At 36.0% G+C, this 26,757-nt stretch overlaps 1 protein-coding gene across 2 annotated transcripts in view; it reads left to right on the forward strand.

Moving 5' to 3' along the window:
* Positions 1 to 23,932, forward strand: part of ABCE1 (ATP binding cassette subfamily E member 1) — a 35,360-nt gene extending 11,428 nt beyond the window's left edge. For both annotated transcript variants that reach the window (XM_082653449.1, XM_082653450.1), the window contains 11 exons: positions 110 to 206; positions 1,128 to 1,217; positions 5,872 to 5,993; positions 8,580 to 8,801; positions 9,811 to 9,870; positions 9,970 to 10,028; positions 11,310 to 11,420; positions 11,512 to 11,654; positions 11,770 to 11,892; positions 21,557 to 21,668; positions 23,240 to 23,932. In XM_082653449.1, the coding sequence (XP_082509575.1) occupies positions 110 to 206; positions 1,128 to 1,217; positions 5,872 to 5,993; positions 8,580 to 8,801; positions 9,811 to 9,870; positions 9,970 to 10,028; positions 11,310 to 11,420; positions 11,512 to 11,654; positions 11,770 to 11,892; positions 21,557 to 21,668; positions 23,240 to 23,287 (1,187 nt within the window). In that variant the 3' untranslated portion in view covers positions 23,288 to 23,932. The remainder of the gene's footprint in view (positions 1 to 109; positions 207 to 1,127; positions 1,218 to 5,871; positions 5,994 to 8,579; positions 8,802 to 9,810; positions 9,871 to 9,969; positions 10,029 to 11,309; positions 11,421 to 11,511; positions 11,655 to 11,769; positions 11,893 to 21,556; positions 21,669 to 23,239) is intronic.
* Positions 23,933 to 26,757: the final 2,825 nt, after the last annotated feature.

Raw genomic sequence — 26,757 nt, forward strand, 5'->3', positions numbered from 1 at the left:
CGTATTTTCAACAGAAACATTCAAACAGAGAATGACTTGCAATATACATTTTACCTTGAAGAGGTAAAATAAAATAACATTGAACACAGTGCCTCTATGTTCTTTGTAGATTTAACCCATCTAAAAGAACGCAATGTTGAAGATCTTTCAGGAGGAGAGTTGCAGAGATTTGCCTGTGCTGTCGTTTGTATACAGAAAGCTGATATGTAGGTTACTTTATACTTTTTGTAAATCTTATCCCTACTTTAGAGTTTTTGTTTATAATGCTGCTAATAGAGCAGTGGTTTGAGAGAAATTAATAGGAAGAATATCTAATGTTTTAACTTTGAGGTCAGATGTTGAAGCAATTGTGCATCCATTGCCCATTTCCCTGTTATTCCATCAGGGGTAAAAAATTCATTTAGGTAAGTACCTTACAACTTATGGGTTCTGGAGCTCTTTAATCTGAAGTCAGCTGTTTATTTTGTAAACTCTCTTTATACATAAGAAGGACATTTTTTTAAGATGAAGCTCTCCTACCAGGCCGGCAAGGTTTTCCGTAGCTTAAGTGGAAAATCAGGTTTTTCAGGTTATCCTAAATCAGGGTGGCTTGCCATGTGAGAGAGAAGAAGGAAGTGGAAAAGGCGAGTTTCCTTTCTACCTTTTAATGCCTCTCTTCTCCCAGATAGTTTTTGCTCTCGTCTTTTTCCATACTTCTACTCTGGCATCCAATGCAGGCTAGTTTTTCTCCATAAAGTATTCTGTAATTCTGGGCAGAGCCTTCCTTTCCAAAGACTCTGTTTGCTTTAGTGCAACTGACTTTAGCCAATTAAGAGAGCCCTCTGAATTACTTCGGAATATATCAGAATATTTTTCATGAGGAGATAACAGTTTGTAAGTTAGCCTAATCTAGGAGTCTCTCCCCAGACTTGATATGCAGTCCTGCCTTTCGTAATTTATTTTCTTCCTTCTACTTCTGAACAGAATACAAAAATTTTTACCGTTATGGGGTGGGCTCCTCAGTATTATAAGGGGATTTTTGTTGTTGTTAAATCAGAAACTATATCTCAGTGCTTTAAAATAACGTGCAAGATAGAATTTTATCATACTTGCCTTTCAAATTATTATGTTTGCTTTTTTTTTCATAGTTTCATGTTTGATGAACCTTCTAGTTACCTAGATGTCAAGCAGCGTTTAAAGGCTGCTATTACTATACGATCTCTAATAAATCCAGATAGGTAAGTACAGATTTGGTATATGCCTGTGCTGTTTTGTTTGAGGACTTTCACAGATTTCTAAAGTTTAAACACTGGGACCATCAATGTCACATATATGTGCGTGTTTTCCATCTTGGTTTTTGGAGCTATCCCTTGAACTTACCTTCCTCTATCTAGAAAAGAGATTCTTAATGCAAGATCCATTTACTACCATACCTGTTTCCAGGGAGCCTAAGAATACTCTGTAGTGATATGCAAATTTTGGCATATATGTATGGATTTCTGGGAAGCAGATCCTTAACTTTTACCAGATCCTCAAATGGGTATGTCACTCATACACACAATTTTAGAACAGAGTAATTCCGGTTTCCCAGGTCTTACTGAGCACAAGGGAGGTCTTAAAAACTTCTGTTAAGTAATCACAACGTCCTGTATTTGTAGGGTGCTTTTGTAGTTTGCAGAATTTTTATATCCATTATCTCATTTGCGCCTTAGTAATCTTATAAGTAAGAATCTTTAGGTGGTATTCCCATTTTGCAGATGAAGATGTTTTAAGGTCAGAAAAGCTAGTTATTTCTAGGTTTCCAATTTATGATATGGCAAGAACCCAGGGCTTTTTTCTGTTCCTCTCTTTAGTAGCTGATTTAATTCATAGCTCATCTTACCACAGAGCAAGAGAAATCCCTAGGGATCAAAAAACCAAAGAGAAAACTGTAAATTACAGGGGAAAAACAAGGATGGCTTTCTTGAGGGGACGTTGCTTGTCTCTGTAGTAAGTCTTGAGCTTTAACAGCCACTTGTGGGCAAGAAGCAAGGCCTTGTATTGAATTATCACACAAAATGCCGGGACTCTCAAACGACTGCTTTCTCAGCAAAAGAGCAAACACAGGAGGATGTCAAGGAAACATATACCTGTCACTCACTGAGATCCTTGGAAATGGAGGGCTGGCTCCCCTTCAGATCTCTTTAGGGACTGGCAGCTCACATGGATATGGAATTGAAATTTATGTGATCAGGGGAGTCTAAGAACCATCCATGTTAAGAAAGTAACATAACAAGAGGGCCCTAGAATCTTTAGTTCTGTGGTACCTAGATGAAGCAAATATAAAACCACTCTGGAAGCATATGCCCTCAACCCTGGTCACACAGGATTTCTACAGGTAAAGACTCAAGAGCTTTAAGCCCAGGGTTATAAATGATAGGAGGAAACTGTCTACAAATGAGTCAGTAGACAAAACAAACAGCAGGATTTAGACTTTCAGGAACTTCGAGTGACATTCTCAAAGAGACTGTAAAATAATATTTAAAATAATTTAAAACATGAAGATTTAAAACTAAGAATATGATACTACAAAAAAGCAACAGGTAAATGTTTAAAAAACCCAAACAAATCTAGAAATTAAAAGTATAGTCATGACACTGAAAACTCACTGGACAGATTAGACAGGTTAGGTACAACAGAAAAGAGTGTGAGAAACTTGAAAAGTTGGTCTGAGCAAGCTACCAGGATACAGCAGAGAGAGAATAAGATTGAAATACAGAAGGGAGGTTCAGAGACATGGAGAATGGGATAAGAGAGAATAGAATGAGAAGATGATTTACATATGTCTTAATAGGAGTCTGAAAAATAAAGCTATGAAAAGGTCATGGCTGGGTATTTTCCAGAATTGGGAAACTTGACTCCATAGATTCAAGGAGCAAATGATCCATGTACATACCTTGAAGTAAAACTTGGAATATCAGTGGTAAAGAGACAGTCTTAGTTGAGCCAAAGCGTAGCCATAATTTTCACTTCATTCTTAGACCAGGGCATTATGATAGCCTCTTTGGGAGAAGTAAGAGTATAAAATGTCCCAATATTCAGGGACTTCAGGATAAGGTAAATTAAAGAAACATAAGCAGTCAAGTCAGTAGTTCTCAATCCTAATACCTTTTTATAAAACATTTTTATATTCCTTTGTTTTACTGAAATGAATATCATAGATATTGTCTACATTTACACATAATTTTTTTAATACTATATAATGCTTTAACCATAATGAAAAAGCTAAAAGGATGATAATTTACAACCAGGTGACATGTATTTCAATATTCAGCCAAATCACTACATTGTATATTATGAGAGGGCAGTAACCATAGTTGTAAAAGGGATAACATGCCAAAACAGGTTAGATTGACAAAGTGAAGAAAATGATTGTTAGATTTTCTCAGATGTGCTGGGTCTCATTTTTATAGGTATAGGGTCAAAATAATTTCTTTGTAGTGATAGACTGATAATAAAAAGTTACAGGAAGTATATCTGCATCCTGAAATTCTACAACATATCAAGGCATACATTCAGTCTTTAATGCTGTAAAAAGATTTTGAAGATCATATCCTCCGATAAATAACAAGAAATAGAGGATGGATTAGAGAGGGGAACAGTAATGCGAGAGGAAGATTAAAAACCAACAGATAACCCAAAATTAAGTGTAGGGTGTAAATTTTCATAGCATACATTTCTCATGTTGCAGATTATTGTTTCTTCCCAAACCCTCAGAAAATTAGAGTGGCTCTCCTAAATCTTTTTTAACATTTTGGACTTCTGCATAAGCTCCATTTGAAAGTAGGGAAGGCAGGAGGTGTGACTTATTTTTTTCTTCTTTTCAAAGCACATTAAAAGCCACTAGATAATAACTATGCTGCCTTATACTTGGCCTTGAAGATTTTAATGGTAAAAAAGCAGAGAATTATTCCAGATAATGGAACATTGCCAATAAAGATACCAAGGCAGGATAAATATTGGCCCACTTGGGTGATTTGCCATTTTTATTGATGCTCACCACATTCAACAGTGGGCAAAAGTTTATTTGCATATTAAGAAGGGTGTTCCTACTCTAGAGGTAGAATTGGAGGTGAACCATGAAAGGGTTATGTAGAATTTCAGCAGGTGAGGATTTTAGGCAGGATTTTAGACCATTGAAATGATAGACCACCCTTAGACACACAGGGATAGAAGGGTAGATTATTCAGGAAACAGCAAAGAGCCATTTTTCAGTGTGTCCTATATATAAATGAAATAAAAGAAATACAGATGCTGTGGTTCAGTTGACCAATTATTCGACTTTACAATATTGTGAAAGCAATACACATTCAGTAGAAACTGTACTTCAAATTTTGAATTTTGATATTTTCCCGGTCTGGCGATAGGCAGTACGATATTATCTTCTGATGCTGGGCAATGACAGCAAGCCACAGCTTCAAGTCAGCCACATGAGCACGAGGGTAAACAGCTGGTACCCTTACAACCATTCTGTTTTTCACTTTCAGTACAGTATTCAATACATTACGTGAGATACTCAACACTTTATTATAAAATAGGCTTTATGTTACATGATTTTGCCCAACTGTAGGCTAATATAAGTGTTCTGAGCACATTTCAGGTAGGCTAGGCTAAGTATGATGTTTGTTAGATTAGGCGTATTAAATGCATTTTCAAATTACGATGGGTTTATCAGGTGTAACCTTATAAATTGAGGAAGATCTATAGTAGCTAAAGTTTTGGAAGGTCTTAAAGTCTGAAGATGTTATGTGTTTCATTTGGAACTGAGAGCCACATCTGGGGACCTGAAGAAAATGAGGTTTGTTAAAAGCCTATAACAATATTGATAGAAATGACAGCCTGAATTAGAATCTAGATAGAGAAAGAAAAGAATGAATTAGACATGCTTCACCATTTAAACAATATATGATTGCAAATAAAATTGAGTCTTTTTTTTATGGGAGTAGTGATTCCATCAATAAAAATATGGCTGGTTAGTTTTTATTTGTACAGGAAGCTGATAAATTAGAATTTTATATAAAGCAGAAACTAACACACCATTGTAAAGCAATTATACTCCAATAAAGATGTTTAAAAAAAAAAGAATTTTAGGTGTCTGTAGGACATTGCTTTTTGAACATCTTGAGCTAAGTTGAATAGGAATAAGATGCGTAAAAGCTTTATGATTATTATTTGCCTAATAGTTTCTATACTAGCAATACATTTTTCTTACCACTTGAAAAGTCATGTCATAGCCCATCCCATTTATAAAGTGCTCCAATACACACACTAACCTATTTTCTTTCTTACCGTCACTAGATTTTTATTACCTGTAAAAACATTTTGCTAACGTAGTGTTTTTTGGTATTGTTTCATATCTATTCCTTGTCTCCACAGCTGAAGTGAAAATTCTCAGGTTGAGGATTCTGTTGTATTCTCTGTGCATTCCTTACTACAGCTAGCATGAGACAGGACAAGTAGAAGGGTTTAATGCATAAATTGAAGAGCATAATAAACAGTTTAGAATAGGTCTGATTTAAATCTATTATAATTGTTTCTGCTTTGTAAAGTTTATTTTAAAGTTTATTTTATTAACAAAACATTTATTTCATTTATTCATACACTATTTCATGTTAACTCTTTTAGTTTAAGAAAACAATTTGAAATATGAACGTTGATAATGAGTCTTAAAGAAAATGTTTTATAACTTAAGCTTAATATGGTCTTTATGGTTAATTTTTTTAAAATATATGTCTTCCTGAAATTTACACTGTAGTTTTAAAAAAAACTATGTAAAAGTTTTCATTATAATTAAATATTTTAATTATATATATTATATTACATTTTAAAATAAAAATCTATATTGACTTTCAGATATATCATTGTGGTGGAGCATGATCTAAGTGTATTAGACTATCTCTCTGACTTCATCTGCTGTTTATATGGCGTACCAAGTGCTTATGGTGTTGTCACTATGCCTTTTAGTGTAAGAGAAGGTAACTTGAAAAACTTTTCACAATGCTGTATTCTCTTTCACTCTAATGCTTAGAAAATGTATTGCTGTTGATGCTAAGTAGTTAAGTGTTGCTGTCATATTACTTATCCAAAACTCTGGCCTTAAGGAATTTAATCTCACAATAGAATATACATATATAAGGTTATATACATCAGTTGTTAAACATAACCTATGTCTTTTTGTAGAAGTTTTTGTTGTGGGTAAAAATGCTCTATCACTTTCACTATTTATTTGCTACATTAAAAGTTTCTTTTATATTTTGGCCTCTGCAGCATCACTGTACTACTTGTCATGTTCAGCTTTATCTTTGACGGGCCAATACCAGTAGGAAAACTCTTAAAATTGATTTAGTGCTCATCTTGTTTTCATGTCTCAAATTTATCTGTATCCTAAGTTTGTGAAACTAAGACTATACAAAAGTCTAATAAGATAGTTAAGTATATTATAGTCTAGTAAGTGACTAAAATTCTAATAAAATAGCTTAGTAAGTGTATTTTCACTTATTCCTTCTACTTTCAGGAAAGAGGGACTCTCTGGTCTGTTTTCCATGTCTCTTCCCTAAGCAAGTTAGGCAAAAGTAAAAACTAGCCTACCACTAAGTGGCCCTTGAAACAGAATCAGTGCACTCTCTACCTCATACACCTTCTTCCTTTTAATTTCTTTCTTAATTGCTTCCTCATTCCTATTTTTACTTTTTTACATTTCTTCTCTCCAGCTATGCCTTAAGCTGGCAATCTAGAACACCTAAAAGGACTACTTAGTCCATATCTTGAAAAAATACCATATTCTACAAGAATAAGTATTCATGTAGCCTTATAGCTCCCTAGGTTGAACAGGCTCTTTTTTTTTTTTTTTAAAGCTGTCTCTTCAAAGAGATTGCTTTTGAGTTATCTAAGAAACTTTTGGAGAAAGAAATTATATTGCATCATACTCTGCATAAAAAGGCAGTGGTATCTTTTAATTTATAAAAAGTGTATAAATAGTTTAAGATGTGGGGAAGGAATTGCTCTCACGTCCCTATCTATACATTTGAGATAGGTAGGTATTTTAAGGGAAAATTTGTGAGATTTCCCAGTTTTCTTTCCAGTAGTCTTAAGAGATGATATCAGAAGCAATTAATGTTTTATTCTCCTCAGTTAGCAAGTATTTATTGAATGCCTACTCTGCCTAAAGTAGTTCTAGAATCACATTGATGATAATGACATGGGTACCTGGCAATCACTTTTCATAATTCCATTTATAGATGCCATGTCTAAAGCCTATGCCAAGAAGTAGTTCCTGGTGAGGTTTTTAATGTACCCTATCTGTTAAAACAATTCAAGTAACAAACTGCACTTAATCTTTCTGCTTTCCTTTAATATACTGAAATTAACACATTATATGTAAAAGCTCTTTATGAACTGTAAAGGAATTTTTGCTTGAACTCATTTTTAAATTGGCAAGAGAGACATTGCAGTATTAATGTATAAAGCTGACTTGTTAGTGTTTTTTCCACAGTCACTTCTCTGAGCTTTCATTTTCTTACCTGGTGAATTAGGCACTTGGACTAAATGGCCACTAAGTTTCCTTCAAGTTTATATTTTTATTTAATTTTTGGTTTTAATCTTTTTAACCCCACATTTGTAATTTTTAAATAGTTTAAGATATAAAAATGCTAATTTGGGCAGAATAAACATCTATTTATTCTGTCAATAAATATTTGTTGAACACCTGCGTTCTAGGCTGAAAAGGCCTAGATGTGGTTCTTAATTGCAGATGACATGAATAATATCCTTAGACTTTCTTTCAAGACCTTCTGGAACTTCACCTACTGTCCTTCTCTTATAAATAGTAAACACTTTAAAAACAGATCTTTTCACTGTTTCCCAAATAATCCACTTTTCCATTTCTGTGCACCTGCCATTGTGGTTCTTAACAGCTGCAGCATGGAGGAATTTTCATGTACAGTATGTTAGTTTACTTTCAGTTATTAAAATCTGTTTAGATAATGGTGTTTTTGTACAGTGAAGCCAAAAAAAAGGTTAATGAAATAGTTTGTTATTATAAATTTCTTTCAAACCTGGGAAGTTAATCTGAAAACAAATGCAGTAAATCATAACTTGAACGTATGGTTATGTCTCCCGTGAAAATGAATATTCGTAACTTAAATCATCTTTAAAAAATTATTGCTCAAACTATTTTAATTTATTTTATGTCAATCTGAAAATATTCCATTTTACCTACTTATCATTTTGTAGAGAAAAATTACAATTTTTTATTTTAAAATACAGAAGAAATGGCATCATAGGCTTTCACATAAAATCTGATGGAAAAAATCTTATAAAAATCACGTAATAATGAAAAGTTATGCTTTGTGTATATAGGCATACATGAATTAAACTTGGCATTAGGTACATGAAACACTGTTGTCACACTGCATGCTATAAATCCACAGAAATTTAAATCTATGCATAGATTGCTCACAAGAGAGCCTAGGGTTTTGGCTTTTACATGATCATTTATTTTTGTGGAAAAAGTTTAGTCTTTAAGTGATCTTTACTAATTTATTTCAATGACTTTCCAACAGGCATAAACATTTTTTTGGATGGCTACGTTCCAACAGAAAACTTGAGATTCAGAGATGCATCACTTGTTTTTAAAGTAGCTGAGACAGCAAATGAAGAAGAAGTTAAAAAGATGTGTATGTATAAATATCCTGGAATGAAGAAAAAGATGGGAGAGTTTGAGCTAGCAATTGTAGCTGGAGAGTTTACAGATTCTGAAATCATGGTGATGTTGGGTGAAAATGGTAAGTTTTCCTTATTTTGTGATATTCGGAAGTTTGTTCTGTTTATCCAGTAACTGAGTGTTAATTACTCCATGAAAAACTTTGACTCAGTTATAGGTCTGGGAGCTGGATTGAATTCCTACATTTCTCAGTGTAGTTCACATTTTGTGACAACATATGATTTAATCTGTCATTTAATCGAGTTCATATTTCTTATTTTGTTTTCATAACCTTCAGTGAGAATAAGATTTTTTCTAAGCTCGTTTTTCTATGTATAAATTGATATGAATAGCACTTATTCATCTTAGAAACTGACTAGGAAGGAAAGGATAAATTGGTAGTTCTGAAGCAGTCTAGTCTAAAATGTTTTTCTTGCATTCCTCCACTTGGAACCTTTCTTAATTTAAATTTAGGCTAATCTAACTTTGTAAATAGTTGTATTACCAACACTTTTTAGTAATAGATTATCGTCATAAATATAGTTATGAGATGAATTTGAGTGCCAAATATCTGGTATGGCTTTCATGATTTTTAGAAAAAGATTTGAATTGTGTACTTACAGCTTACAAAACTGTAGAAGAAAAAAATTTTATGAAGATTGTTGCAATGTATCAGTTTTTAGTTAACAGGAATTTTGAGCTTGGTTGCAATTAAATATTTCATGTAACTGGCCTTTATGATGATGGTATCAACCATAACAATTATTGTCCTGTCTTAACAGTAAATTGTGTGCATTGATACTTTAGCTAAATACGTCTTTCAAGAACTAACCCAAGACTTTATAGACCACTGTTTGTTAAAATGGCCGTCATAAACGCTAGTCTATATTCCTCCTAATTAGTTTAGAATGATACTTGAGAGATGAATCATGAAAGTTCAAGTATTTTTCTATATAACCTTCAGAATTCAGTAGTGTCAGTGTATTTGTTCAAAACTAATTTCTCAGTTAAAACCCAGTAGTACATCAGTGATTTACTGTAAATGTGAAGCATCTTTCAAGTCAATTTCTTTTATGTTGTGTTGTTGCCAGGTACTGGTAAAACGACGTTTATCAGAATGCTTGCTGGGAGACTTAAACCTGATGAAGGAGGTACTGTTGTAATATTGAGTCTTTTTACTCTGTTCCACATAGTAAACTTTAAAGATCTGGGCCGTTTTCAGTGTCTTATTTATTTGTATTACTTTGCAGGGGAAGTACCAGTTTTAAATGTCAGTTATAAGCCACAGAAAATCAGTCCCAAATCAACCGTGAGTTATTCTGTTATTTTGTTATTGAAGAAGAGTTTATATGTATATATACCTAGAGCATTAATCTTACACTATATCAAAAATTTTCTCCAAATTAGTTTCTGTACAGGTGTAATAAGGTGGCTAAGGAAGATCTTAGGACTACTACAGTTCTTTATTCATTTCCACTACTAGGAAACTCTTTTAAAGTCTGTTTGGCATCTTTTTCCAAAATAAATCTTCAAAAACTTAATGTGTTTTGGTGCTGCAAATGACATCAAGAAAGTGAAAAGTTACCCACAGGACTGGAGAAATTATTTGCAAATCATATATTTAATAAGATACTCGTATCCAGAATATATAGAGAACTGTTACAGCTCAATTTTTAAATGGGCAAAGGATTTGAATAGACATTTTTCCAGAGAAAATATACAGATAGCCAATAAACACATGAAAAGATGCACAGCATCGTTAGTCATTAGGGAAATGCAAATCAAAACCACACTGAGAGACCACATAACATCCATTAGAATGACTTAAAGCAGAAAGACAATAACAAGTATTGCTGAGGATGCAGAGAAATTAGAACCTCATATGTTGCTGGTGGGAATGAAAAATGGTAGAGCCACTGTTATTCTGTCATAAAAAGAAATAAAACACTGATACATGTTACAATATGGATGAGCCTTAAAACATGAAATTAACCTCCTTTGATTTCTGCAGGTGTTGTAATGAACTTATTAACTACAGTATCTATGCTCACTACTCACTCATGTTGGGAATATTTGAGACGGCATGGCTTACAATGAAAATTTTATCATTGATACTTTCTATAAGCTTAGCTTTTAAGTTCTCAAACTCAGCCCTCTTCTCAAATAACAAGTTAAAAGACATCTTAAATTTATCCCTGTCATATTATCGTGCATTTTGTGTTAGCTCACAGATTGCCTAAGATTAGTTGATATCCATATTGACCTTTAGAAGTATTCCTAGTCTCTAATGATTTCTTCCCTGAAACATTTATCATTTACTACTTTCAAATTTTAAGATTTTGGTTTTTTTTTTTAACTTGGACATGGTGGGTTTTTAATTTTTAAAGTCTCAAAACATGTCATAGCTGATGGATAAGCATCAAAATACTATCGATATCTGCTGGTGGCAAATTGATACACTTTTGCTATGTAGCTTAACTTTCTCAAGATTCAAAATTAGAGTAGTTCTATACTGAAATAAAATTTCAGTACTTTTCCATTTAAATACTATACTTTTCCATTAAATAATTCCATTTTTCCATTAAATAAGGGAAGTGTTCGCCAGCTACTACATGAAAAGATCAGAGATGCTTACACTCATCCACAATTTGTGACTGATGTAATGAAGCCTCTGCAAATTGAAAACATCATCGATCAAGAGGTACTCTAAAATAATTTTTGTTGTTTTATCATTTTATTATTTTAAACTTTGGATGTCTCTACATGGTTTACTGAACTTCTTTTGCAAATAGGTGCAAACATTATCTGGTGGTGAACTGCAGCGAGTAGCTTTAGCTCTTTGTTTGGGCAAACCTGCTGATGTCTATTTAATTGACGAACCATCTGCATATTTGGATTCTGAGCAAAGATTGATGGCTGCTCGAGTTGTCAAACGGTAATGTCCCACTCATAAAGAGTATTGCCTGTGATCGTGTGTAGTGGCAGACAAAAGTGCTTAATATAGTGTTTGAATATGATGATATAAAGCTTTTCAAAATCATGTGTTTTAGTTTCATACTCCATGCTAAGAAGACAGCCTTTGTTGTGGAACATGACTTCATCATGGCCACCTATCTAGCAGATCGAGTCATTGTTTTTGATGGTGTTCCATCTAAGAACACACTTGCAAACAGGTAAAACTATTTTCTAAACTAAGTTCCAACACTTAGAAACTTACTTTATTTAATTATTTATTTCAAGTTGGCTGGCTTTTTTTTTTAATCTTTGTTGGAGTATAATTGCTTTACAATGTTCTGTTAGTTTCTGTTGTACAACAGTTTGTTGTACAACAAACTGAATCAGCTATAAGTATACATATATCCCCTCCCTCTTGAGCCTCCCCCCCACCCCGTCCTCCCTATCGCACCCCTCTAGGTCATCTCAAAGCATCGAACTGATCTCCCTGTGCTATGCAGCAGCTTCCCACTGGCCATCCATTTTACATTTGGTAGTGTATATATGTCAGTGCTACTCTCTCACTTCGTCCCAGCTTCCTTTTCCCCCCACTATGTCCTCAAGTCCGTTCTCTACGTCTGTGTCTTTATTCCTGTCCTGCCACTAGGTTCATCATTAACGTTTTTTTAGATTCCATATATGTGCATTAGCATACGGTATGTGTTTTTCTCTTTGTGACTTACTTCACTGTATGACAGACTCTAGGTCCATCCACCTCATTACAAATAACTCAGTTTTGTTCCTTTTTATGGCTGAGTAATATTCCATGATATATATGTGCCACATCTTCTTTATCCATTCATCTGTCTATGGACATTTAGATTGCTTCCATATCCTGGCAGTTGTACCACAGTGTTCATTGCAGGAATATTTACATGAATCTTTTTGAATTATGGTTTTCTCAGGGTATATGCCCAGTAGTGGGATTGCTGGGTCATATGGTAGTACTATTTTTAGGTTTTTAAGGAACCTCTATACTGTTCTCTATAGTGGCTGCATCAATTTACAATCCCACCAACAGTGCAAGAGGATTCCCTTTTCTCCACACACTCTCCAGAATTTATTGTTTGTAGATTTTTTGATGATAGCCATTCTGACTGGTGTGAGGTGATTCCTCATTGTGGTTTTGATTTGCATTTCTCTAATAATTAGTGATGTTAAGCATCTTTTCATGTGTTTGTTGACAATCTGTATGTCTTTGGAGAAATGTCTATTTAGGTCTTCTGCCCATTGTTGGATTGGGTTGTTTGTTTTTCTGATACTGAGCTACATGAGCTGCTTGTATATTTTGGAGATTAATCCTTGTCAGTTGCTTCGTTTACAAATATTTTCTTCCATTCTGAGAGTTGTCTTTTTGTCTTGTTTATGGTTTCCTTTGCTGTGCAAAAGCTTTTAAGTTTCATTAGGTCCCATTTGTTTATTTTTGTTTTTATTTCCATTTCTCTAGGAGGTGGGTCAAAAAGGACCTTGCTGTGATTTATGTCATGGAGTGTTCTTCGTATGTTTTCCTCTAAGAGTTTTATAGTGTCTGGCCTTACATTTACGTCTTTAATCCGTTTTGAGTTTCTTTCTGTGTATGGTGTTAGGAAGTGTTCTAATTTCATTCTTTTACATGCAGCTATCCAGTTTTCCCAGCTCCGCTTATTGAAGAGGCTGCTTTTCTCCATCATATATTCTTGCCTCCTTTGTCAAAGATAAGGTGACCATATGTGCGTGGGTTTATCTCTGGGCTTTCTATCCTGTACCATTGATCTATATTTCTGTTTTTGTGCCAGTACCATAGTGTCTTGATTACTGTAGCTTTGTAGTATAGTCTGAAGTCAGGGAGCCTGATTCCTCCAGCTCCGTTTTTCTTTCTTGATTGCTTTGGCTACTCGGGGTCTTTTGTGTTTCCATACAAATTGTGAAATTTTTTGTTCTAGTTCTGTGGAAAATGCCATTGGTAATTTGATGGGGATTGCATTGAATCTGTAGATTGCTTTGGATAGTGTAGTCATTTTCACAATGTTGATTCTTCCAATCCAAGAACATGGTATATCTCTCCATCTGTTTTGTATCTTGATTTCTTTCATCAGTGTCTTGTACTTTTCTGCGTACAGGTCTTTTGCCTACTTAGGTAGGTTTATTCCTAGGTATTCTTTTTGTTGCGATGGTAAGTGGGAGTCTTTCCTTGATTTCTCTTTCTGATTTTTCATTGTTAGTGTACAGGAATGCAAGAGATTTCTGTGCATTAATTTTGTATCCTGCTGCTTTACCAAATTCATTGATTAGCTCTAGTAGTTTTCTGGTGGCATCTTTAAGATTTTCTATGTATAGTGTCATGTTACCTGCAAACAGTGACAGTTTTACTTCTTCTTTTCCAATTTGGATTCCTTTTATTTCTTTTTCTTCTCTGATTGCTGTGGCTAAAACATCCAAAACTATGTTATGTTGAATAATAGTGGTGAGAGTGGGCACCCTTGTCTTGTTCCTGATCTTAGTGGAAATGGTTTCAGTTTTTCGCCATAGAGAATGATGTTTGCTGTGGGTTTGTCATATATGGCTTTTATTATGTTGAGGTAGGTTCCCTCTGTGCCCACTTTCTGGAGAGTTTTTATCATAAATGGGTGTTGAATTCTGTCAGAAGCTTTTTCTGCATCTATTGAGATGATCATATGGTTTTTATCCTTCAGTTTGTTAAGATGGTGTTTCACATTGATTGATTTGTGTATGTTGAAGAATCCTTGCATTCCTGAGATAAACCCCACTTGATCATGGTGTATGATCCTTTAGTGTGCTGTTGGATTCTGTTTGCTGGTATTTTGTTGAGGATTTTTGCATCTATGCTCATAAGTGATATTGGCCTGTAATTTTCTTCTTTTGTGACATCTTTGTCTGGTTTTGGTATCAGGGTGATGGTGACCTCAAACAGTGAGTTTGAGAGTGTTGCCCCCTCTGCTATATTTTGGAAGAGTTTGAGAAGGATAGGTGTTAGCTCTTCTCTAAGTGTTTGATAGAATTCGCCTGTGAAGCCATCTGGCCTTGGGCTTTTGTTTGTTGGAGGATTTTTTTTTGTTGTTGTTGTGGTATGCGGGCAGCTCACTGTTGTGGCCTCTTCCGTTGTGGAGCACAGGCGTGCCATGTGGGATCTTCCCAGACCAGGGCACAAACCCGTTTCCCCTGCATTAGCAGGTGGACTCTCAGCCACTGTGCCACCAGGGAACCCCGCTGTTGGAGGATTTTTAATCAGTTTCACTATCAGTACTTGTGATTGGTCTGTTCATGTATTCTATTTCTTCCTGGTTCAGTCTTAGAAGGTTGTACTTTTCTAAGAATTTGTCCATTTCATCCAGGTTGTCCATTTTATTGGCATATAGTTGCTTGTAGTAGTCTCTCATGATCCTTTGTATTTCTGTGGTGTCAGTTGTTACTTCTCCTTTTTCACTTCTAATTCTGTTGACTTGAGTCTACTCCCTTTTTTTCTTGATGAGTCTGGCTAATGTTTTATCAGTTTATCTTCTCAACGAACCAGCTTTTAGTTTTATTGCTCTTTGCTGTTGTTTCCTTCATTTCTTTTTCATTTATTTCTGATCTGATCTTGATGATTTCTTTACTTCTGCTAATTTTGGGTTTTTTTGTTCTTCTTTCTCTAATTGCTTTAGGTGTAAGGGTAGGTTGTTTATTTGATATTTTTCTTGTTTCTTGAGGTAGGATTGTATTGCTATAAACTTCCCTCTTAGAACTGCTTTTGCTCCATCCCATAGGTTTTGGGTCATCGTGCTTCATTGTCATTTGTTTCTAGCTATTTTTTGATTTCCTCTTTGATTTCTTCAGTGATCTCTTGGTTGTTTACTAGCGTATTGTTTAGCCTCCATGTGTTTGTATTTTTTACAGTTTTTTCCCCTGTAATTGATATCTAGTCTCCTAGCATTGTGGTCAGAAAAGATGCTTCATACGATTTCAGTTTTCTTAAATTTACCAAGGCTTGATTTGTGACCCAAGATGTGGTCTATCCTGCAGAACATTCCGTGTGCACTTGAGAAGAAAGTGTATTCCTTTGTTTTTGGATGGAATGACCTATAAATTTCAGTTATGTTCATCTGGTCTAATGTGTCGTTTGAAGCTCATGTTTCCTTATTTATTTTTGTTTGGATGATCTGTCCGTTGGTATAAGTGGGGTGTTAAAGTCCCTTACTATTATTGTGTTACTGTCAATTTCTCCTTGCATGACTGTTAGCATTTGCCTTATGTATTGAGGTGTTCCTATGTTGGGTGCATAAACATTTATAACTGTTATATCTTCTTCTAGGATTGATCCTTTGATCATTATGTGGTGTCCCTCCCTATCTGTTGTAACAGTCTTTATTTATTTTCTTATTTTTTATTTTTAATTTTTTTTGCGGTAAGCAGGCCTGTCACTGTTGTGGCCTCTCCCGTGGTGGAGCACAGGCTCCGGACGCGCAGGCTCAGCGGCCATGGCTCACGGGCCCAGTCGCTCCATGGCATGTGGGATCTTCCTGGACCGGGGCACGAACCCGTGTCCCCTGCATCGGCAGGCGGACTCTCAACCACTGCGCCACCAGGGAAGCCCCAACAGTCTTTATTTTAATGTCTATTTTAACTGATACGTGTATTGCTACTCCAGCTTTCTTTTGATTTCCATTTGTATGTAATATCTTTTTCCATCCCTTCTCTTTCAGTCAGTATGTGTCCCTAGGTCTGAAGTGGGTCTCTTGTAGACAGCATATATGGGTCTTGTTTTGTATCCATTCAGCCAGGCTGTGTCATTTAGTTGGGGCATTTAATCCATTTACATTCAAGGTTATTATCGATATGTATGTTCCTATTACCATTTTCTTAATTGTTCGGGGTTTTTTTTGTGGATCTTTTTCTTCTTTTTTATTTCTTGCTTAGAAAAGTTTCTTTAGCATTTGCTGCAAAGCTGGTTTCGTGGTGCTGAATTCTTTTAACTTTTGCTTGTCTGTAAAGCTTTTGACTTCTCTGTTGAATCTGAATAAGATCCTTGCTGGGTAGAATAATCTTGGTTGTAGGTTTTACTGTTTCATCACTTTAAGTATATCCTACCACTCCCTTCTGGCCTGTAGAGTTTCTGCTGAAAAATCACCTCACAACCTTATGGGGATTCCTTTGTATGTAATTTTTTGTTTTACCCTAGCTGCTTTTAATATTTTTTCTTTGAATTTAATTTTTGTTAGTTTGATCAATATGTGTCTTGGTGTGTTTCTCCTTGGGTTTATCCTCTATGGGACTCTGTGCTTCCTGGACTTGGGTAACTATTTCCTTTCCCATGTTAGGGAAGTTTTCAACTACAATCTCTTAGAATATTTTCTCAGACCCTTTTTCTTTTCTTCTTCTGGGACCCCTATAACTCGGATGTTGGTGCATTTAGTGTTGTCCTAGAGGTCTCTGAGATTGTCTTCCTTTCATTCTTTTTCTTTACTCTGCTCCTCGGCAGTTACTTCCACCATTTTGTCTTCCAGGTCACTTATCTATTCTTCTGCCTCAGTTATTCTGCTATTGATTCCTTCTAGAGTGTTTTTAATTTCAGTTATTGTGTTGTTCATTACTGTTTGTTTGCTCCTTAGTTCTTCTAGGTCCTTTTTAAATGTTTCTTGTTTCGGTGTCCAGCAGTTTGGATCATCTTTACTGTCATTACTCTGAATTCTTTTTTAGGTAGTTTGCCTATTTCCTTTTCATTTGTTTGGTCTTGTGGGTTTTTAGATGGCTCCTTTGCCTGTAAGATACTTCTGTGTCTTCTCATTTTGTCTAATTTACACTATTTGAGGTCTCCTTTCCCTCGGCTGCAGGGTCGTAGTTCCTCTTGCTTCTGTTCTCTGCCCAGTGGTGTGGTTGGTCCAGTGTCTTGTGTAGGCTTCCTGATGGGAGGGACTGGTGCCTGCGTTCTGGTGGGTGAAGCTGAGTCTTTTCCCTCTGATGAGTAGGGCCGTGTCAGGTGGTATGTTTTGGGGTGTTTGTGAGCTTAGTATGAGTTTAGGTAATCTGTGTGCTGATGGGTGGGTTTGCGTTCCTGTCTTGTTGTTTGTTGTGAGGCGTCCAGTACTGGGAGCTGCTGGCAGTTGGGTGAAGCCGGGTCTTGGATTCAGATAGAGGCCTCCGTGAGAGCTCTCAGAGATTAATCTTCCCTGGGGCTGGGAATTTTGTAGTGGTCCAGCATCCTGGACTCGTTGCTCTCACTCCAGCCTCAGACCCGACTTTTGTTCAAGGGACCAAGACCCCACAAGTCAGTCATCCTGGCAATAAAGGGGATTTAAAAAAAAAAAGACTAGCAAAACCCCAGACATGGTAAGAAGTATAATCAAACAGAAACAGAAACAAGGAAACATGCACACACACAAAAGAAACAAAACAGAGCCAAGTAAATCAAATAGGAAGAGAACAACCAGACAAACAAAAGAACCCAAGAATGAAATCAACAATTAAGAAGAAAGTTGACAAAAACCCAAAACAGAGTGCCAACTGAAGAATGAAGCAAAGAAACAAAACAAACTGACAAAAATGATATTAAAAAAACAAAGAAAAAGGGGAAAGAAGACAACAGAAAATCAGTGTAGAAACAGAAATATAAAAAAGACAAAATAGAAAACGTATTAAAAAAAAAAAAGACAAACGAAACCCTGGAGAAATGGTAAAAACAAAATCAAACAAAAAAAACCAGAAACACGGAAACACACACACATGTGAAAGAAACCAAAACAGCCAAATAAAACAAAAAAAGCAAGAGAAAAACCAAACAAATAGAAGAATTTAAAAATGAAATCAAACAATTAGGATTAATACTAACAAAAACACATAACCTAAAAACAAAAGGAAAGCAGTGTGCCCACTGAATAATAAAGCAAGGAAACCGAACAAACCTATAAAAATGATTTAGAAAATAGTAAAATAAAAAGGGAAAAACATAGGACAACAGAAAAGCAAAGAAGAAATGGAAATATTAAACATATATATTGAAGAAAAAAAATTCGGGACAAGAACACAGAACAACAGAAAAGCAAAGTAAAAATATAAATATATACCAAAAAAAGATAAAAATATGTTATAAAACACAGAGATCCCAAAAGACTAAATAAAAATCTAAAACAACAAAACAAAAAAAGAAAGTAAAGCAAGCCAAAAACAAAATAAGAAGCTAGAACCAACAACAGAATGAATCAAAACATAATAAAATTAATAGTAATAATTGTTTCCCTGGGGTCTCCGCTGTCAGGGTCCTTGCACACACCGTGAGCCACAGCCCCCCTCCACCTCCCCAGGAACCCCTCCTCTGTCTCTGGGCTGGTCTCTGGACCTTCTGTGGGCCTGGGGACCCCTCCAGCTCTGATGTGGCCCAGTTCCTGCGTGTGCTGCCCCCAAAGTCCACAGTTGCCAAAGCTGGACTGTTTTCATTTGTGGGAACACTCATCGGTCTACTCAGATATTCCATAGACGCAGGGTCTTCCTAGCTGATCGTGGGGATTTAATCTGCAGCTTGTGCTGCCAGTGGAAAGATTTTCCATCCTCTTCCTTAGTTGCCCCGTCCCTGGGGTTCAGCTTTGGTTTTATCCCCACCTCTGCGTGTGGTCTGCCCGCAGGAGTCTGGTCCTGAGGCTGCCTTGGAGCTCTTGGGTCTGGCCCTGTGAGGACCGGGTGCAGAGGTGGTATGACTGCTTGGATCACGGGAGCCCCAGCGGCACCAAATGCACAGGGGAGCCGGTGGCCATGGGTTCAAGAGATATGGCCCTCGTGAGGGCCTTTTCCGGCGCCCAGCGTAAGGCACCTGAGAGCCAGCCCTGGCCAGGGTTTTTCCGACACCTGGCAGCAGGCACATGAGGGCCAGCTCTGAGGGGGCTTTTTTATGTCTCACAGCCAGCACACAAGAGCCAGCCCTGAGCGGGCTTCTTTTATTGTCGTTGGCAGGCAGCGATATGTGGGGAGAGAGAGGTTACAATAATGGCCCTGCGTGGGACTCAGCAGTAGTGCCCTGCTTCCATGGCAGTGCAGTCTTCCTCCATAGGCATTCCCTGCTGCGGATTTCTTCCCTCCTGTCCCCTCGGTCCGTCTTCCCACAGCCAACAGCACTTCTTGCTCTGGGCCTGTTTTCCAGTCCCCACACACCAGCTCCCAGCCCCCTTGCACACCTGTGAACACACGTCCCAGTCTGGGTCACGTAGGGCCACTGTATGGGCCATGTGTGTATTTCTTACTCTGTCCTGTCTGCTACGGATCAGCAGCTTCACCCTCTTCCAGCAGCCTCAGATGCTTCCCTTCTGTCCCAATCAATTTCCCCGTCATAGAGGTTTCCCCAAATTCGGGAATCTCTCCTCTGCTTCAGTTCCCCCGCCCCAGGATGCAGTCCCATCCGGCTTCCTCTTCTCCTTCTTTTTTTCCATCCTACCCGGTTATGCAGGGATCTTTATACTCCTTTCCGGTGTCCAAGGTCTTCTGCTAGTTTTTGGCTGGTGTTCTGTGAGAATTGTTGCATCTATGGATGTATTCCTGATGCATCCGTGGAGAGAGATCAACTCCACGTCCACCTACTCTCTGCCATCTTGAATCTCCCCAGAAAATTATTTTAAAATTTCCAATCAACATATAGACATTAGTCATACTGTTTTCATTTTTAATAAGGAAAGAGATAACCAGAAATTCTAGAAATGATTTTGTAACTCCCAAGATTATTCATATTCGGTACTGGATGGCCCTGGGTAGAATAGCGTTTTTTAGACTATGGTAAACTCCTGACCCAGGGGAATAAGTATGTGGAGCTTTGGGCCCCTCACCTTTTCTTTCAGGTTCAGTTTTGTCTGTTTCATTATTTGGATGCATGATTTGCCCCATTTACACCGCTAGTGGTAAAGCTCACTACACCCCAGATATCTGGTATTAATGTACAGCAGAGTTAAAAATGAATGATTTTACCTCCTCCGTCCCCTTTTTCTCTCATTTTTCCTTATTGGCTTGATTGAGAGTACTTGTAATATAAAGAACTTTCACACTAGTTTATGGGAAATTTTTTTTATGAGAAATTTTTTACACTTTTAGTGCTGAAACCTTATTAGGTTGAACTGTATGAAATTCCTGATATTCAGCCATTTGACCTGTAAAAACAGCAAGTTCATGTGATACCAACATGATGTTTGCTGGTTTAGGGAGGAATGGATTTGCTATTTGAATAATTCATCCAAGGAATAGAAGTACTAAACTTCTTAGAATTCTTTTTTTTTTTTTCTATTTAAAATTTATGTATCAATTACTGAAAATAACATAACTTCTTTGAGAGTTAGGGAAATTTTTTAGACTATATAAAGCTACTCAAATAGTGATCCTCCCTTTGTATTTACAAAATGCTTAAAATTCCACATGTATGATATGACTTAACATGATTTAAGAACTAGTTTGGGTGAGAAAAGATGAATAAAGTATAGAAATTTTAAAAGGTGTTACTACTAAACACCATTATGTTGTACATATTGCTTTGTGCCTAATTTCTAACATAAATATTACCTTTTCTGTTAAATTCTCTTCTCCCCTAAATATCTTAGATTTGAAATTCTTAAATTATTTTTCTAAAGCAGTACTTCTCGCTGACTTTCTTTCCAGATCAGAAGCACTTGAAACTGTGTTTGTTTTGCATAAAAATATAGCCAAACAAACTACATAGTCCAAGCAAAGACATTTCTGAATATAGACTTTATAATGTACTGTGACTGTACTGTTATCCAGATGACTTATGATTGGGGAATTAGAGGGAACAGTGATTCGTAATACTCTTCATCCTAAAAAAGTAATTAAACTGGGGGGGTAAAATTCAATCACAACTGATAGATTTTATTTTTCCCCTAGTCCTCAAACACTTTTGGCTGGCATGAATAAATTTTTGTCTCAGCTTGAAATTACATTCAGAAGAGATCCAAACAACTATAGGCCAAGAATAAACAAACTCAATTCAATTAAGGTATGTAGAAAAATTACCTTAAATCACAGATAACTTCTTGGTGTAAATAACTGAAAAGCATGTTTTAAATTGAAGGTTGTGTCATTAAAATCTTATGTCATTTCATTAATTCTAAGATTCATGTTTTTCACATTTTAGTATCTGATGACATACTTCAGTCTGACAGGCAGCAGTTGTGATGTAGCTGCCATTGCTGCATTGTCTGTTTGAGTTGCACCCACTGTTGTACTGCTTCTGTTGAGTTTGCCATTTAATGTCTTCAAAGAGATTACACTTGAAACAAGTTTTTACAAATACCTTAATCAATATTTCTTACACATTTTATTTTTGTGCACGCAGAAGAGCAACACATGATTAAAATGCATATTTTAAGAGTCTAAACAGACTTCTTCAATGAGCATTAAATCCTAAACAATGAAAAAACATTTTGTCAGTGGTTGTTTTTTCTTTGTAGTATGTAAAATAATTTTGCACCCTACACTTCATACAGCCTGTGAAATGTGTGTTTTTTAGAAGACAAGTCATTTCTTCATCTCTCAAAAAAAGAAAAATGAATGCTAAAAAAGCATTTCTGTGTTTCTGGTATCCCTGCAGTGCTTCTTTAAAATGCTGCTTACATTTCATGGCCCTCTAGCCATTGTCCTTAATACTTAGAAGCTTTAGAAGTATGTTACACATACTGTCCTTTCATATTTGTACTCCTCTAGCTTCGCTACTAAAATGTGTCCTCTTAGAAGGCAGAGACATGGTGCACATCATGTATTCTTAAGCATCTAACATAATATCTGGGTGCCTTTAGCCTTCACTGTATATTTTGTTTATAAATGTTTACTCTCTGGCCAGGATAATGAAATGGCAAGTTTTAAATTAAATTTGAAGAGTTTTCTCAGTTTTGAAAAGCATATTAAGCAGAAGAGAGGAACTAAATGTTAGAACACTTACTATGCACAGCTTAATTTTCATAAGAATTTCTTCTGAAGCATTACAAACACTTTGTGTTGTAGTTTTCTTGGGTAGAGACTTAGATCAGTCCCCAGGTACACTTATCATTTTCTGTATATCCACTCATCCTAGACAGACATACCTCAGTCCTAATAAGGGAGCAAGCAGCTAGGCAAGTAGGTAGTTGGATCATTACTGGCCAGTCTGTAAACTGTGCTGGGAAAAATTATTTTTATATACTTTTTGTGTAATAGGCAGTTCTCAAACTGACAGTGTTACCTTTTTACCAGAAGCTTAAAGTTAAAATGATGAAAATGGAATTTAATAGTTTTTCTGGAAACAGTATTTTATATAACAAAATTTTATATGTTTAAGTATTTTATGTAATGGAATTTAGTGTGAGGTGTGCAGCAGGAAGGTTGTCCAGGCAGTAGGGATGGGTAGCAGAGATAGTAACCTTGCCTTTAAGTAGTGGAACCAGGCATATCCAGAAGCAGCCAGTGAGTGCAGAGGAGGTTGTATAGACACTTAGAAACACTGCTAAGTAATTCTGCAGGCGAAAGTCTACCCTACCCTTACATATAGGAGAATGGTGTTGATTTTTATTGCTTCTCTATTTTATTTTTTAGGATGTAGAACAAAAGAAGAGTGGAAACTACTTTTTCTTGGATGATTAGAGTGAATCTGAGAATATCGATAAGCCATTTATTAAAAGAAACATTTACTGGGATTTTTGTCATATAAAACTTAGATCAGGTTTTATGTCCCACATGCTCTGGAGATTGAAGTATAATTTACTTACTGTAACATAAAGCCAGTTGTGTTTTAAATTGTAGTCTGAATACGGCAAATGCCACTTTTCTGTTCTTGATGATAAGGCCCTTTTTGTGCGTAACATTCTAAAATGAAGACATTTCAGGCTATACAAATTACCTCCAAGTTTTCATGATGTATGGGAAGATATTCAGTAGGTGTACAGGTACCAAATGCTGAGCAGTGTTGCGCCCTTTTAAAAATCTTGAAAAAGGTTTCTGTACTTACATGGTTTGCCAGGTATGCCACTATAATGAAACTGCCCTTATTTTAAAAGACGGTCGATGATGCCACTGATGAAATTTGATAAATAAACATCAGGATTATATATATATTTGTTTTCAGTCTTTGCATTAAATTGTCAATGTGTTTAGACTTTCAAAGGAAGATTATCTGCCACAGAACACCACTGCTGGGAAAAGACTATTACCGACTTAAGCATTGTTGACAATGTTTTTGGTGCTTTTGAATATCTTTAGCAAAAAAAATCATTTCAACACCCCCCCCCCCCAAAATAATAAATCCTAACTTTACTCTGAATTAGATGTAGCATTTCGTAAGATTCTATATTCTGTAATTATTCTCAAGGTAATGTCATTCTATAAACATACCTTTATGTAATCACTGATCAAGATTTTGGAAAAAGCATTTTAAAGAATATTTGTTTCCTTTAAAAATACAGTACAGGTTCAAAATCTTTAGAGTTGGTCCCTAAGCATCTGTGTATTTTTAAACTTCCAGAGATTTCTGATGGGCAGCCAAGGACTGTGAGCCACTTAACCTAAAGGCAACATTAACGCAACACGGTCCCCAGATAGCAATACAGAGTATCCCTTGGTACCAAATATATTCATTTCCAGGTTTGGATATAAAGGATATTATCTATTTGACTTTTTTTCCTTAGTTTTGGATGGTGTGTAGCTGGAGTTCTAAAGACTTATCCAAATTTCTTGAACAGTGGGATACCTGTAGTGTAAAACCACTTTCAATTATACTTCTGCCTAATGCGCTGAGCTGGAACTAACTTATACTACAAGTGAGGAAAAGAGTTTAGGAAAATTAGAAATTATTGAACAAACTTTTAGAGCTTCTTGAAACAATAGAAGCTTTAATTAATATGCAAACAGTGGATAGAAAGTATGGTTTAACTAAGCCCCATTAGGCCTTTTAAAAATATTGCTTTATCTGAGTAATCCATAAATACATGTCTGTTGTGAAATTTTCAAATATTACAGAAATACATGGAATAGAGTTATGATTTCCCTTTATTTTACCCTCCCAAATGTTACCAGTGTTTATGTTTAATAATATATATCCTTTCATGCTTTTTTCTGTGCACTTAACTGTGAATATGTAAAGGGTTTGTTTTGTACATAAATGGGATTATACTAAAATAAGTATTGCCTATTTTTAAAGATAGGTTAAATTTGTGAATCATTATTTCAAATGTATCGAATAAAATAAGACAAACGCTGTTTTTATTTACTGATTCTGTATTATGTCCTTAAAATATTTGTATTATAAGAGCACAGTTCTTTCTACTTACTGCTGATAAAATATGTATCAATTGTATTATTTTGCATGTAAATGAAAATTTTAAAACAGATTTACATGTTACTTAAAATTTTGTATAGCAGTAGAAAAGGACTTAAAATTGTTAACACAAGGAAAAGGTTTTTTTTTATAAAATCTGTTACCAACTCAAATACATGAATGCAGATGTTAGCTTTTGAAAAGAATGAAACTGCTCAGTATATCCTGATTAGAAAAAATCTCTAAGCAAAAAAGCATGGTGCAACATAATTTATTATAATACACCACTGTTTATATGAAAATATACAAAATACTAAAATACACAAAAGGATACTCAAGAAAGTTAATGCTTTTGGGAAGGATAACTTGATGGTTAAGAACAGGGAATAAAGGAGACATATATTATACAGCCATTACCTTTTGAATTTAAATTTTGTACATATAAATTGTTTATAGTCAACCTAGTGTGCAGCAGTCTTTACAAAAAGTGTATGTATGTAATTAATTTAAGTTAACCTGATTTTACACCATAGCATCTTGAAGTCGTCCAGTGCTTTCTCTCTTGCTTACAGATTCAATGTGCAGTTTGGTGTCTGGCATTGTTTGCCTACTGTATCGAAGGAATGAATCTACATAGAGGTTCTTTGTTTCTGTAGAAAGAATGGATACTTAGTTGGTTCTGTAATTTCACTCATTCATTTAGATACACATATGTCAAGCCCTCAACCCCAGTGCCTGGTGTATTGTGAGCACCACGTGGTTCAGAAGAGAAATAGTTCTGGGTGGGAGCTACATGAAGGAGGCAGCTCCCAGGGAAAGGAGCACCTGTAATGACAAAAATGGTAAAATCATGTGAACCAGAACACAGGTCAGAGACAAGTCAGCATGCGCACTGAAGAGCTTAGTGAGAGGAAAGGGTAATACAGGCAGATTGTAGTGGATAGTTCCAGCTCCCAACCCTGCATGTGCCCAAGTCTGTCTCCTGTATCTACAAGTTTTCAGCTAATGAGACTGGCAACCATGACCATCTGTCCCTTCTCGTGGAGCAGAGCATTAGTGTCGCTTCATGTCTGTGCCCTCTGGTTTCTGGTCTCCATTTTTGGCTCCTGATTTCTGAACATATCATAGAAAATTGCAAGGAACTAAGTTACACAGTAACAGGCACATCCCTAGATAGGCATAGCATTACTTTGTTTCTTACTCTACCCAAAGGCGTTTAATCCAAAACCAAGGTTTTCATTTAAAAGAAACTAGTGGACTTGCCTGGTGGCACAGTAGTTAAGAATCCACCTGCCAATGCAGGGAACACGGATTGGAGCCCTGGTCCAGGAAGATCCCACGTGCTGCGGAGCAACTAATAAGCCCATGCGCCACAACTACTGAGCCTGCACTCCTAGAGCCCGTGCTCCACAAGGGACGCCACCGCAATGAGAAGCCCGTGCACCGCAACGCAGAGTAGACCCTGCTCACCGCAAACTAGAGAAAGCCTGCGCACAGCAACCAACACCCAACGTAGCCAAAGATAAATAAATTATTTTTTAAAAATGAAACTAGCTTACAGAATTTTTTGAACTCGGAGGATCTAGAAAACTCTTGATGTTCATACCAACAACTGTAGCTTCACTATTCTGAGGAGTGCATGATTCACTTTTGGAAAAGCTTATAAATTGTGGTCCGTGAAGGGAAGTTGTGTTTACTTTCTCTTTTGCAGTTTATTTACATCCTCATATCATTCCCTAGACCTGCACTTGAGTCAACAAGTGAAAGTAAAACAAATATACTCAAAATGAAAAGCAGACCA

The sequence above is a fragment of the Grampus griseus genome (assembly GCF_964374135.1).
Source record: "Grampus griseus genome assembly, chromosome: 4".
Taxonomy (NCBI): domain Eukaryota; kingdom Metazoa; phylum Chordata; class Mammalia; order Artiodactyla; family Delphinidae; genus Grampus; species Grampus griseus.